At 41.9% G+C, this 13,376-nt stretch overlaps 1 protein-coding gene across 1 annotated transcript; it reads left to right on the top strand.

The window, feature by feature from the left end:
* The first annotated feature begins 5,366 nt into the window (after nucleotides 1-5,366).
* LOC117475712 lies at nucleotides 5,367-13,162 on the top strand. Its single transcript, XM_034122027.1, has 4 exons — nucleotides 5,367-5,757; nucleotides 6,194-6,295; nucleotides 6,723-6,984; nucleotides 13,015-13,162. Exons 1-4 carry the CDS (start codon nucleotides 5,367-5,369, stop codon nucleotides 13,160-13,162), a joined length of 903 nt encoding a protein of 300 aa, XP_033977918.1.
* The last annotated feature ends 214 nt before the right edge of the window (nucleotides 13,163-13,376 follow it).

The following is a 13,376-nucleotide window of genomic DNA, read 5'->3' as shown; positions in this document are numbered from 1 at the left end:
CTAAAGCAGATGACAATGTGTGTGTGTCGATTAAGAGGAAAAGATGCCTGGTTTTTTTGTTGTTATTACTGTCAGGAAATGTTCAACCTAACCCTGGACCGCCCAGTAGTAGTAGTCAGATCGCTACTCCTGCTGATTTTAAAGCTAGGTCTGGGTTGGGTTTCATCCACTTGAATGTGCGCAGTCTGTTAGGTAAACTAGATTTTGTCCGCATTTGGGCAAGCTCGACTGACGCTGACGTCATTGTGTTATCAGAAACATGGCTAAATAAATCTATTTTGGCCTCTGACATATCCTTAAATGGCTATAATGTGTATCGTACCGACCGGCCTAATAAAGGTGGTGGAGTTGCCATTTATGTTAAGAATAAGTTCAGTGTAACCACATTGATCTCCAAATCTATCAGTAAGCAATTCGAATTTTTAGCCTTAAATATAGAAGTGGCAAAGGGGCAACAAGTCATGGTGGTGGGGTGTTACAGACCCCCTCAGCTGTCAAGGACTCCTTGTCTTCACTAGCAAAACTTTTATCACAACTAGACTATAAGGAAATAGTGCTACTTGGAGATTTGAACTGGGACTGGTTAACTGCAGTATCAGAGGATTTAAAAAACCTTTGTATCTCTCTGAATGTTACTCAGATTGTAGACAGTCCTACTCGCCCTAACGTTAAGTCCCCAAATAAATCATCCCTAATTGATCTCATTCTAACTAATGTTCCCTATAAATACCCATCTGTGGGAGTATTTGCAAATGATGTGAGTGACCACTGTGTTGTAGCCACAATTAGGGACACTAAGGTCCAAAAGGTTAAACCCCGTATTATTATTAAGAGAGACATAAAACATTTTGTGGAGCAGGGTTTTGTTCATGATCTGTTTGGGTTTGATTGGGGAAAAATCGATCTGTGTGCTGATGTTGAAACTGCATGGTCTTATTTTTATCTTGGTTTTATGGAAATTATAGATAGACATGCACCCCTACGTACTTTTAGAGTAAAGGGACGAGACAATCCTTGGTTTTCTGCTGAACTGTCCTGTCTCCTGCATGAGAGAAACAAGGCCTGGGCAAAGGCTAGGAAATCAGGCTCAGAGGTAGAATGGCTGCGTTTTAGGCAACTAAGAAATAGCTTCACTTCACAGGTCAAAAGTGCTGAGTCAAAGTACTATTTGTCAGTTACCACAGAAAACCTGAATAATCCTAGGAAATTTTGGAAAGCCATAAAATCGCTATCCACCGGTGAGATCCGTAATGAGCTACCTCCGTGCATTACCACAGCATCTGGCTCTATATCGGACAGGGCTACTATGTTACATTGCTTTAATGAGCATTTTGTGTCCTGTGGCTCTCTGTTTGATTCTGTGACTAACTCTGCTTCTGTGAACACCACAGTCTGTGACTCTGAACAATGTGGTCTGGAAAACCCTTTCAGTTTTACTCCTTTTACTGTTGATGTTGTTCGTGAAGCTTTAACCAAGTTAGATCCTAAGAAACCGGCTGGCCCGGACAACGTGGAACCTTTCTTTTTAAAGATAGCTGCAGATTTTATTGCTCCACCTCTCACTTCTCTTTTTAACCTCTCCCTCAGCACAAACACAATTCCAAAAGTATGGAAGTCAGCGTATGTCCTGCCTTTGCTGAAAGGAGGGGAGGCAACGGTTTTAAATAATTATAGGCCCATCTCTAAATTGTCAGTTCTGGCTAAGGTTCTTGAACGCCTAGTGAGTGAACAGGTAAAGGTGTTTTTATGTACAAATGACATCCTGTCTAAACATCAGTCAGGCTTCAGAAAGCAACATAGCACCATCACTGCCACAATGAAAGTGGTGAATGATGTGGCGAGTATTTTAGATAATAAGCAGAGCTGTGCAGCTCTATTTATTGACCTTTCCAAAGCGTTTGATACCGTCGATCATCGCATCTTAAAGCAGAGGCTACTCAGTATTGGCTTATCCAGCCATGCAGTGGGTGGTTTGTGAACTACCTCTCTGAAAGGTCCCAATGTGTTCACTTTGATGGGCTGTCTTCTGAGTGGTTAAACATTACTAATGGTGTTCCTCAAGGTTCTGTTTTAGGTCCACTTTTATTCTCCATCTACATCAATAGTTTAGGTGAAAATGTCGATGGAGCAACCTTACATTTTTATGCGGACGATACCGTTATGTACTGTGCATGTCCCTCCATTAAGGAGGCTGTTGTTGAATTGCAAACTGCTTTTAACATTATTCAGACTCAGCTCTCTGAACTAAAGCTTCTTTTAAATGTTGATAAAACCAAGGTAATGCTCTTTTCAAAAGCCAAAAAGACACCAGAGCCTGTTTTAGATATTTTAACTACGCAAGGAATAAAACTTGAAGTGATTGCCTGTTATAAATACCTTGGTATCTGGCTTGATGATTGTCTCACTTTTAAACGTCATGTCAATAACCTGCTTAAAAAACTGAGGGTTAGACTAGGTTTCTTCTACAGGAACAAGTCCTGTTTCTCGCTCGAGGCCAGAAAAAGGCTCTGTGACCTTTTGACCTGTGCTGGACTATGGTGATCTGATTTATATGAATGCACCTGCCCATTGCCTGATCAAGTTAGATGCTGCGTATCACAGTGCACTGAGATTTGTGACAAACTGTAAAGCATTAACTCATCACTGTACCCTGTATGCAAGGGCTGGTCTGCCTTCACTAACTGTACGGAGGCTCAGTCACTGGTACATTTTTATATATAAAGCCATGTTAGGAAAACTTCCATCCTACATCTGCTCCCTGATCTCACGGCGAATTGTAAGTGGCTACTGCCTGAGATGCTGTGGTTTTATTAAATGTGCCAACTGCTAGGACTGTCTTAGGGAAAATAGCATTTAGATGTGCAGCTCCTCTGTCCTGGAATAGTCTGCAATTAAAATGGAAACTGAGCAATCTGGTGCCACTAAATGTTTTTAAAGCTCGGTTGGATGCTACTGAATCGGAAGCTCTTGGTACCTGTGCATGTGGATAGTATGTAAACTGTAATCCCTGTAATGCTACTGTATGATGTCCTTGTTGTTGTTCTGTTTATGTTTTTAATGTTTCATGCGGAACCTACTTGAGCAGGTCTCCCTTGAAAAAGAGGTCAATGATCTCAATGGGATACAACCTGGATAAATAAAGGTTTGAAATGAAATGAAATGAATACCACTCTTTATTATAAATCACTCTTTATTTATGACATATCACTCTTTATTTATGACATATCACTCTTTATTTTGTATATATCACTCTTTATTTATGACATATCACTCTTTATTATAAATCACTCTTTATTTATGACATATCACTCTTTATGTATGACATATCACTCTTTATTATAAATCACTCTTTATTTTGTGTATATCGCTCTTTATTTATGACATATCACTCTTTATTATAAATCACTCTTTATTTTGTATATCACTCTTTATTATAAATCACTCTTTATTGTGTATATCACTCTTTATTTATGACATATCACTCTTTATTATAAATCACTCTTTATTTTTATGTGTATCGCTCTTTATTTATGACATATCACTCTTTATTATAAATCACTCTTTGTTTATGACATATCACTCTTTATTTATGACATATCACTCTTTAATCATACATAAAGAGCGATATACACAAAATAAAGAGTGATTTATAATAAAGAGTGATATGTCATAAATAAAGAATGATATGTCATAAATAAAGAGTGATTTATAATAAAGAGTGATATGTCATAAATATATCATATATCTGTGGAGTGATGAGGCCCGAGCCTAGACGCCAAACTATATGCTGCTTCTAATAAACATGTTAAAGAAACACAAGAGTTGTCTGACTGAACTATTGTTATTATTGCTGTTTGGAAGGACTCTCCAGATAAGGACTCTCCAGGTAAGGACTCTCCAGGGAAGGACTCTCCAGGTAAGGACTCTCCAGGTAAGGACTCTCCAGGGAAGGACTCTCCAGGTAACGGCCCGTCCACACAGCAGCGTTAAAAAATCTTGGAACGCTTCTGCCCATTCACTTTGAATGGGGTGACGTCACTTTGCCTCACTTTTCGCCGAACAGCATTGTGGGAAGCTGAGCGGAGATTTTCAGGATTTTCAGGATTCAAAGTTGAGCAATGTTCAACTTTTGAAGCTGAGGTGGAAGCGTCAGCCAATCAAATCCTGTGTATGCAAATCTGACAGTTCAAGCGCTAGCCAATCAAACGGCGTGTATGCTGGGAGAGACATACCGCAGGTCATTTCCTCATATTCCAAAACATGGAGGAGAAATGAGCGGTAGGGAATCACCCGGTGCTTTATGACCAGTCCCTATTTACCTACCGGGATACAAACCGGAGGAGCCAGGCATGGAGGGAGGTGGCAGAGACAGTGGTATGTTTTCGCCTGTTTGGGGAGTTTATATCCAGTTTACTTCGGGCTTTTTTGCTTCGTATGTCAGGGGCGGGAGATTCATGTGATTGGTTGTTGGTGCCTTGCTCGCAAAAAATCCCCAAGCTTCAGATACGCCCACCTCCAAGATTTTTTTTAACGCTGCTGTGTGGACGTACCGTTAGGACTCTCCAGGTAAGGACTCTCCAGGTAAGGACTCCAGGTAAGGACTCTCCAGGTAAGGACTGGAAGGACTCTCCAGGTAAGGACTCTCCAGGTAAAGGCCCTGACACACCAGGCAGTCACCAGAGAACTCGCCGACATCCGACACCGACAGATCCATCGACGAGTTCTCCTGCGTATTGGCCGTGTGTCGCACCGCTTTACTTCAGCCGAGCACGTACGAACTGCGCATGCGTGAGTGGCAATAACTCTCCTTACCAGCAGGCGGCGGTAGTGTGTATTCGTCATTCAAAATAGGCAACAACCGGAAGACAGAGAAGAAGAACAGACTGATATACAAACAAATTGCGGGTGCCGTTCCATTTTCACTCTCGTCCATCGAAAACATGTTTTAGAATATAAAAATACATGCATGATGAAATGAGCATGCATCAGCCAATCAGCTTGCTCCTCCCTCACTGCGAGTGGAACCAGGTAACTCCCCAACAAAAGGCGCGTTCACACCGGAGTACTTTGGAGTACTTTTCCCACAATAGTTCATCAGAACTACGATATATTTGCGTTCACACCAAAAAGCCCCAGGAACTAAAGTAGTTCAAATTAGTTCGTCTGACCCGCTGTTCAGTCCCTGCTAGAGAGCAGGGACTGTCGTGGGAGAAAATAGTTTGTACGTCTGATTGGCTGTGCGGAATGCAAACCACGCCCCGTACAACTCCCAAAAAGTTTTATAAAGCAGCCATTTCACTTGCACGCATTAAAATCTCAGCATAGCAACGAAGAGATTACTTTTTTGCAAACCAGTAGTTGGCAATATGACAACACCAAAGAAATCAGTGGAGCGGTGGAGTGATGATGATGTGTCGGCGCTTCTGGATATATACGCGGACGACGCGATCCAGGGACTTCTGCTGAAGGCATTTTCCAACGCGAAAATGTATGAGTGTATTTCGCAAAAGTTAGCGGCCATCGGAATCGTCCACAGCGCTAAATCATGCCGGGACAAGATAAAGAAACTGAAGCAGGACTACAAAAAAATAAAAGACCACAACAACAAGAGTGGTAACGGTCGGAAGACCAGCAAGTGGTACGATCGTTTGGATGCTCTGCTTGGCCACAGACCCTCATTCTCCGGTACCGCAAAGACCATCGCTTCTAGCACGATGGGGTGGGAGGTTGAATTGTCCAAGGACGACGACGAATTAGGTAAAATATACTACATGCACTGCACTGTTTTAATCTGCGCAATAATGGTCACATATGTACTTTTATTGGCTCGGTAGATCGAGCTAGCCATGCTAGGCTGAATTGGCTATCAGCTAGCTAGCTATTCTCGGCCGCTATGTCATTTGCTTCACTAACTCATGGCACTAATCGAATGTAAAATATACTACATGCACTTTACTGTTTTAATCTGCACAATACTGGTCTCAGATGTACTTTTATTTGCTCGGTAGATTGAGTTAGCAATGCTAGGTTGAATTGGGTAACACTGTTAGCAGGCCGGAACATAGCTAGCTAATAACAGCTAGCTAGCTCGCTAGCTATTCTTGGCCGCTATAAAAACGTTTTGACTTGTGAATAAGTGTGCCATGTTCTGTAATTTGCTTCACTAACTCATGGCACTAATCGTGTGTTTCAGGCAATGTGGTGTTTCCCATGGAATTTGACATCAGTGAGCTTTCCCCTCCGGAAATCCACGGTAGCGCCTCCTCATCTCCCTTTCCAACAACCAAACGCAAAGGTACGTATAAACACACTGTAACTACTCTGGCCTTGAAAGAATGTTACGCATCGAACTGATGTCCACTAATCACGTTTATTTATTTCTTGGTACAATCATGAAACACCGTGAACATACATCGTTTACACTTTTCGCGCCCTTTTCACTCTCTCACAAACGTAAACATCCGGGGCTAGAGGTCACATGACTTCCGGTAAGAAAGCTCTTAATAATTTTTTGACAAAATAAAATTCTAGCATACATCAAGCACAAAACAATAAATAAGGGCACTTTGAGCGTCAGCTATTTGATGCTATCTTCTACTTTACACTTGCATTTTGTACACTGTCCCTGCCTGCACCATGTCCAATGTTGTCTCTGTTGACAACCTGCTAGTAAACACATTCCTAGTATGTTGTAAAACTACTTCGCTTATTTCTCCTATTAGGAAAGAGGACACGGGATGACAGCTTCCTGGACACCATCATGGTGATGGATGACCGGCGTGCCTTGGCTAGCAAGGAAAATGAGGACCGGCATGCCATGGCCAACAAGGAGATGCACGACGAACGGCTGCTGCATGCACACAAGGCCCAGGAATCGCAGGACCAGCTTCTAAAGGTGATGGCTGACTCGGCGGCGCGCCAGGTGGAGGTGGCGGCGCGCCAGGTGGAGCAACAAAATAGCTTTCAGGCTGGGCTTCTGGGAGTGCTAAGCGAGCTGGTTAAATCCAACAGGCCTCCAATTAAAAATAAAATAAAAACTTGTCGTCGTTAGTAAACTATACAATGACTTGTTGGGAGGCGTGTGCGCAGCGGCTGAGTGCGTTGGTGTTCGGATCAGGGGAGCACAGGTTCAAACCCCACTGCAGTCAGCATGTCGTTGTGTCCCTGGGCAAGACACTTCACCCCAAATTGCCTACATCTGGGACAGTTCATTTTGTATTATTATAATATATATATATATATATATATGCCACTGTTATTAATACTGACACCTAACTTTGCACTAAGGTGTGTCTGCTGCTGAGCCTATTATTGTTATTTTATATATATATATATATATATTGCCACTGTTATTATATTGTTTTGATACTACTGACACTTATTGATCTGCTGCTGATAAATAAAAGAGAACCTATATGGCGATTAAACAGAAAATGTATCTTGCTTATTTCTCCTGACACTTTATCTTTATGGTGAGCATAAAGATAGCATCCTATACATCACATGTAAGTGATTATTCTGATACCATCATGACACCATGAAAATGGCGAAGCTTTATTTATTGTGTCCCACCCCAAATATGTGGCTTTGAAAAAGATCATTCCATTGTATTTCAAAATGGCGTCCATCAACACAAACACTATTTATAGAAAGAGAAATGGTTAAGTTTGTAATTACCAGTGTTGTGAGTTCAATATTTTAATTAATTATAGTAAGGGAACATCTTAGGAGTTAGTGTAGTGAGTTCCTCTCAGGAGGATATATAATAAAGGTGTGTTAACTGCTGAGCCTATTTACTGTGCAATACTTTTTTCCATAATCACAGTTTTAATCATTTAGATATTTATGGACCTCTAAAACACATCTGCCACATCATTTGAGTTTTGACATACCACAACCAGCCAGCCAGTCTTAACTGTGATTGTTATCCTATTTCTTTTGATTCTGATGTCAAAAATGTTCTTTGAAACTCAACATTTTAAAGGAATACTTTTACATCCTGGGAAAAACACTCACTTACTTCCTGTCAAGAGTAAAATAACAAGATCTGTCTGTAAGATAAAAGACTATAGCCAGGACGCAATAAACTCAAATAGAATAGAAAAATGACTTGAAACAGGAAGTCTAGGAATGATAATTTACAGAATATCTACAGGAGTAATTCTTGGTGGGTGACGGATCTTGACACAAAACCTGTAAAACACCAAAGTACACTTTGTTTTCTTGTACAATTAAACAAACAACATATTACTCTAAGCTTCGATAAACGTCTCCTGGCTGGAGCTTCATATATAGCAAACAGACATGTTAGTGGTATTATTTCTTATCTAACTCTTTCCTATGGTCAGACAAATCACAAGTCATTTAAACTTCATTTGAGATTTTGTTCTTTTTGTTTCTCAATTGATTTTCCAGAATATGCACCACCTAGGCACAGACTTTATATCACAAATAAATGAATGACATGTACTACAGTAATTCATTATATTGATATTGCCTACTCAGATATAAATGTGTATAAAATGAAATCAATTCAAAGTGTCTTGCTGCTTTTAATGCAATTCATGGCTGCAGGGCACACGTCCAAAACCCTTATTCTACAATCATTTAATCAAGACACTTGTGTATATTTTACTTTCATTTGTAATAAACAAAAAAATATGAATGGTTGTCATCATTGGTCATTATTACTTAGCTATTTTAAAGTACTTAAAAACTATTATAAATATTGAAAAGTCATGACTGATGAAGTGCATTGTTCTGCTGACAGTATTTCTACTCAGTATTTCACCTGTATGGTGCGGCTCTGGGCGACAACACACAGTGAAGAGGATCTGCTGCATGTACGTAGTTCTTCAGGTGTGTATGCTTAACATGTATGTATTTATCACAGTTTAAGAGCCTTCAACCTCATCCCATTATCTTTAACACACATTTAACATAATAATATACTCATATTAATATACAAATATACAGTATGAGTACTGTTTTGATACTGACATTTTATCTTTGCACTAAGGTGTGTCTGCACTATTGTAATTGTGTCTGTTGACTGTGGTAAATAAAAGAGAGAACCAAATGCACTGTACAAAAGATCAGCTTTATTGTCAATTTCCATGCTGTTCAGATGCCTCATAAGTGCTGTTCAGATGCCTCATAAGGGCTGTTCAGATGCCTCATGAGGGCTGTTCAGATGCCTCATAAGAGCTGTTCAGATGCCTCATAAGAGCTGTTCAGATGCCTCATAAGGGCTGTTCAGATGCCTCATAAGGGCTGTTCAGATGCCTCATAAGAGCTGTTCAGATGCCTCATAAGAGCTGTTCAGATGCCTCATAAGGGCTGTTCAGATGCCTCATAAGGGCTGTTCAGATGCCTCATAAGGGCTGTTCAGATGCCTCATGAGGGCTGTTCAGATGCCTCATAAGGGCTGTTCAGATGCCTCATGAGGGCTGTTCAGATGCCTCATAAGAGCTGTTTCAGATGCCTCATAAGGCTGTTCAGATGCCTCATGAGGGCTGTTCAGATGCCTCATGAGAGCTGTTCAGATGCCTCATAAGAGCTGTTCAGATGCCTCATAAGAGCTGTTCAGATGCCTCATGAGGGCTGTTCAGATGCCTCATGAGGGCTGTTCAGATGCCTCATAAGGGCTGTTCAGATGCCTCATAAGGGCTGTTCAGATGCCTCATGAGGGCTGTTCAGATGCCTCATAAGAGCTGTTCAGATGCCTCATAAGGGCTGTTCAGATGCCTCATAAGGGCTGTTCAGATGCCTCATAAGAGCTGTTCAGATGCCTCATGAGGGCTGTTCAGATGCCTCATAAGGGCTGTTCAGATGCCTCATAAGGGCTGTTCAGATGCCTCATAAGGGCTGTTCAGATGCCTCATAAGAGCTGTTCAGATGCCTCATGAGGGCTGTTCAGATGCCTCATGAGGGCTGTTCAGATGCCTCATGAGGGCTGTTCAGATGCCTCATAAGGGCTGTGCGCGTGTCTTGTCCCCCAGCCTCAACAATGTCTGGCGCTGGCCCATCAAGCTGGGTCGCCGGTAAGGCAGTCCATTCCTCCCTGTACTCATCACCACGACGCTCACACAGGTTATGCAATACGCAACATGCTGCCACCTGGATTGTGATATTGTCCATGTTGCAGTCGTTTCGCTTCATCAAGCACCGCCATCTGCCCTTCAGTCTGCCAAAAGCGTTCTCCACCACCACTCGTGCTCGGCTTGTTTTGCGGTTGTACACATGTTGCTGGGGTGTGAGCCTTCCTTGGAAAGGTTTCATCAGCCATCTTTGCAGGGGGTAGGCTGAGTCACCAAGGATATAGTAACCCACATCATGTCCACCAATATTCTTTGTTACATGAGGAAGTAGACCACCTCTATCCACACAACTAACCAGTGATGACAAGCTGAACACTCTGCTATCATGCATGCTCCCTGGTAAGCCAACAAAAACACTCCAAAAGAGGCCTCTACCATCCACAACACCCTGCAGGATGACCGAGTGCCAGCCTTTGCGGTTGAAATACTCGTTGTGGTATTCCTCTGGTCTCAGAATAGGGATGTGTGATCCATCTACTGCACCTACACACTGTGGCACACCCCATCTGCCCTCAAAATATAACGCCATCTCCTCTAACTTATCAGCGTTCGGCCATGGCATGAACTCAGGAAGGAGTAGCGTCACAACAGCGGAACAGAACTCCTGCACACAGCAACACACCGTAGATCTGCCGACTCCAAACAAATGAGAGATGTTCCTGTACTCAGAGTTGGTCGCAAGTTTCCACAGTGCTATGGCGATTTTTTTAGGCACGGGTACACACTCCCGGTAGTTGGTGTTGCGTCTCCCCAACGTTGCTTCCAGGCGAATACAGAGGAGTTGAAAAGAGCACTTGGACATTCGGAAATCTTTGATCCACTGCACATTGGTGTACGTTGGCACCACCTTCTCCCACCAGGCCGAGGTTCTATTGTTCACTCAGAGAAAGCGCGGGACACGACGCGTTCCGTAGTATTCGCATATCTGGAACACATACAAAGACAGAAATTAGCCCTACATAACTCCATAAATCCTACATTAGATAGTATTAATGTGATTTAATGAACGTACCATTGCTGTTCTTTGGGCGTGATAACGGTCATCATCCTCAGCTGTCCTACGCAGTGGCGTTTTTATATGTACAAAAGTGGTGGGGCACAAAAAACTTAGATGTCTATATATAAGCTTCTGCAGTGACGTGCAGTGAGGTTCATGGCTGCTGAGGCTCTGACTCTTCAGGTTTACAAATATTATATTTTGACCTAAACCAAAATATAATATTATTTTCAAAAGCTTTTTTTGTCTGATGCTTCGATTAATTTTAAACAGACAGTTCAACAAAAGGATACCCAAAAAATGTAATTTTATCATTTAAATATTGAATTGTTCTCTCTTAGTAAGATCCCATTTTCAATAAAATGGCGGTCTTACCTTGACTTGAAGATGAAGTCCATTTGCCTATCCTCCTGGACAAACATTTCTATTACTTTTTTGTAAAAGTCCTCCTTATGTTCTTGTAGTTTCAAAAGTCTATCATAAATCTAATCCATAGATTTATGATAAAAAAATTATATAAGTAGGGTAGACATGTGGATGTTATCTGGCTAATCAAAACGTGCATTTATCTAACAGGTACGTTTCCCACAGATCTTATTTACAGCTATTTTCTAAAATCCTCTGGAGAAATCTCATTGCTTTTTTGTGCTTACTTCCTGGTTTTAGGACGCGTCACTGCAGCTCTCTCGTCTCCTCTTCACACAGCACACTTTTCGCGGCACACATACTTACAGCCAATCAGCTCTGAATGATTTGAGATGACGTATGGTGGGGATGGTAGCTCCATGCCCCTCTGGTCATTATTTTTTTGCCACACACATTTCATTACAAAATACTCTGAGCATGCGCAGTGTAGTTTTTACAGTCACCATTCACTTCACAGTGAGAGGAAGGGGCATAATCAGGTTTTGTCCCACATGGCTCTAAACAGCTCAATAGGCACACACTGTAGACACTAATTAGAAGAACACAGACTAAAACAGCAATGTACAGACGAATCAGATGATTCAACATGATCTTAAAATATATTTTATATATATTTTTTTTTGCATTTTTGTAATCATTATTTGTAATACTTTCTGCTGACACTAGGTGGGGCTGTGCCCCACCTGCCCCTAATGGCCAGTCGCCACTGGTCCTACGGCGAAACATGTCCATAGCGTGTGCTTGTCGCCGTCCAGTCCTTTTGTTAAGGCTTCTTAACCGCCTTCGCCTCCGAATCAGCATTGCTATTGCATTTGAATGGTCGATCTGTATTTGTGGCTGAGTTATTGGCTTAAATAACTCAGTTACGAAGCTGTCTAACACGAGCACCAAAACCACAACTTCAGTCAACTCCATAGCGTGTCTGACTGAGGTCGGAAGGTAAACAGAAGCATACAGCGGAAGCGGAAGTTTTTTTTTTTTCTTCTTCTTCTCTCGGTTTTTTTGGCGGATTGCAACTTTAAGGTGCATACCGCCACCTACTGTACTCGCCGTGAAGTTGTTTGCGGCCTGCCAGTAAAACCAAAGCAGAAGAAGAAGAAGTGACGTCAGCGGCTCATTTGCCTAATCCACCCCCAGGAACTCATTTTGGTGTGAACGCGATCTGCTTTAGTTCATCAGAACTAAAAGAGCTCTCATGAACTAAAGTTCTCAGGAACTACTGTGGGAAAAGTACTTGGTGTGAACGCGCCTAAAGACTCACCTGTATGCTATCCTGGCTCCTGATTGGTAGAAGGAGCTTCCCTGATGTCAGGACAGCAGAGAGTCTACATATCTTCAGTCGCAAACTGAACAACCCCCTGTTTCTCTTATACCTTGCACAATAATTACAAAAATAATAATGAAAAAGCTGACTTTGGTCTGTCTTTTCTGTCGTGAATATGTCAGCACTGTTCTTGTTTTCCTGAGTTCCTGTGTAAATGGGGTCTGAAGGGGAGGGGGACGTGGAGGTGTGAGACTGAAGCTGTTGGGAGGTGTCACGGGGGATGGTGTCAGGACTGAACTCTTTGTCTTCAAATCTACAGTAGAACTAATTCAAATCGTTTGCAAGGCGTCGGTCGTTCATAGAGTGAGGCAGTGAGGCTTTCGGTTTGTAAAATGACCAATGTTTGAATGTCATTACCTTCACATTAGCTATTTAGTCAGCAGCAACAGAACAACAACAGCAGCAGAAATCAGATATTTGTAAATATTTCGACATTTCTTTTGTTTGTTAAAGCGTCAACTCGTGACGTCATTCCGAAGCCCCGCCCACCCCCCCACAGCAGAACAACAAAACTAAGATGGCGGCCTGC

The sequence above is a fragment of the Trematomus bernacchii genome, unplaced genomic scaffold (assembly GCF_902827165.1).
Source record: "Trematomus bernacchii unplaced genomic scaffold, fTreBer1.1, whole genome shotgun sequence".
Lineage (NCBI taxonomy): Eukaryota > Metazoa > Chordata > Actinopteri > Perciformes > Nototheniidae > Trematomus > Trematomus bernacchii.
Note: the sequence above shows the minus strand (reverse complement) of the source record. Positions and strands in the feature narration are given on the sequence as shown.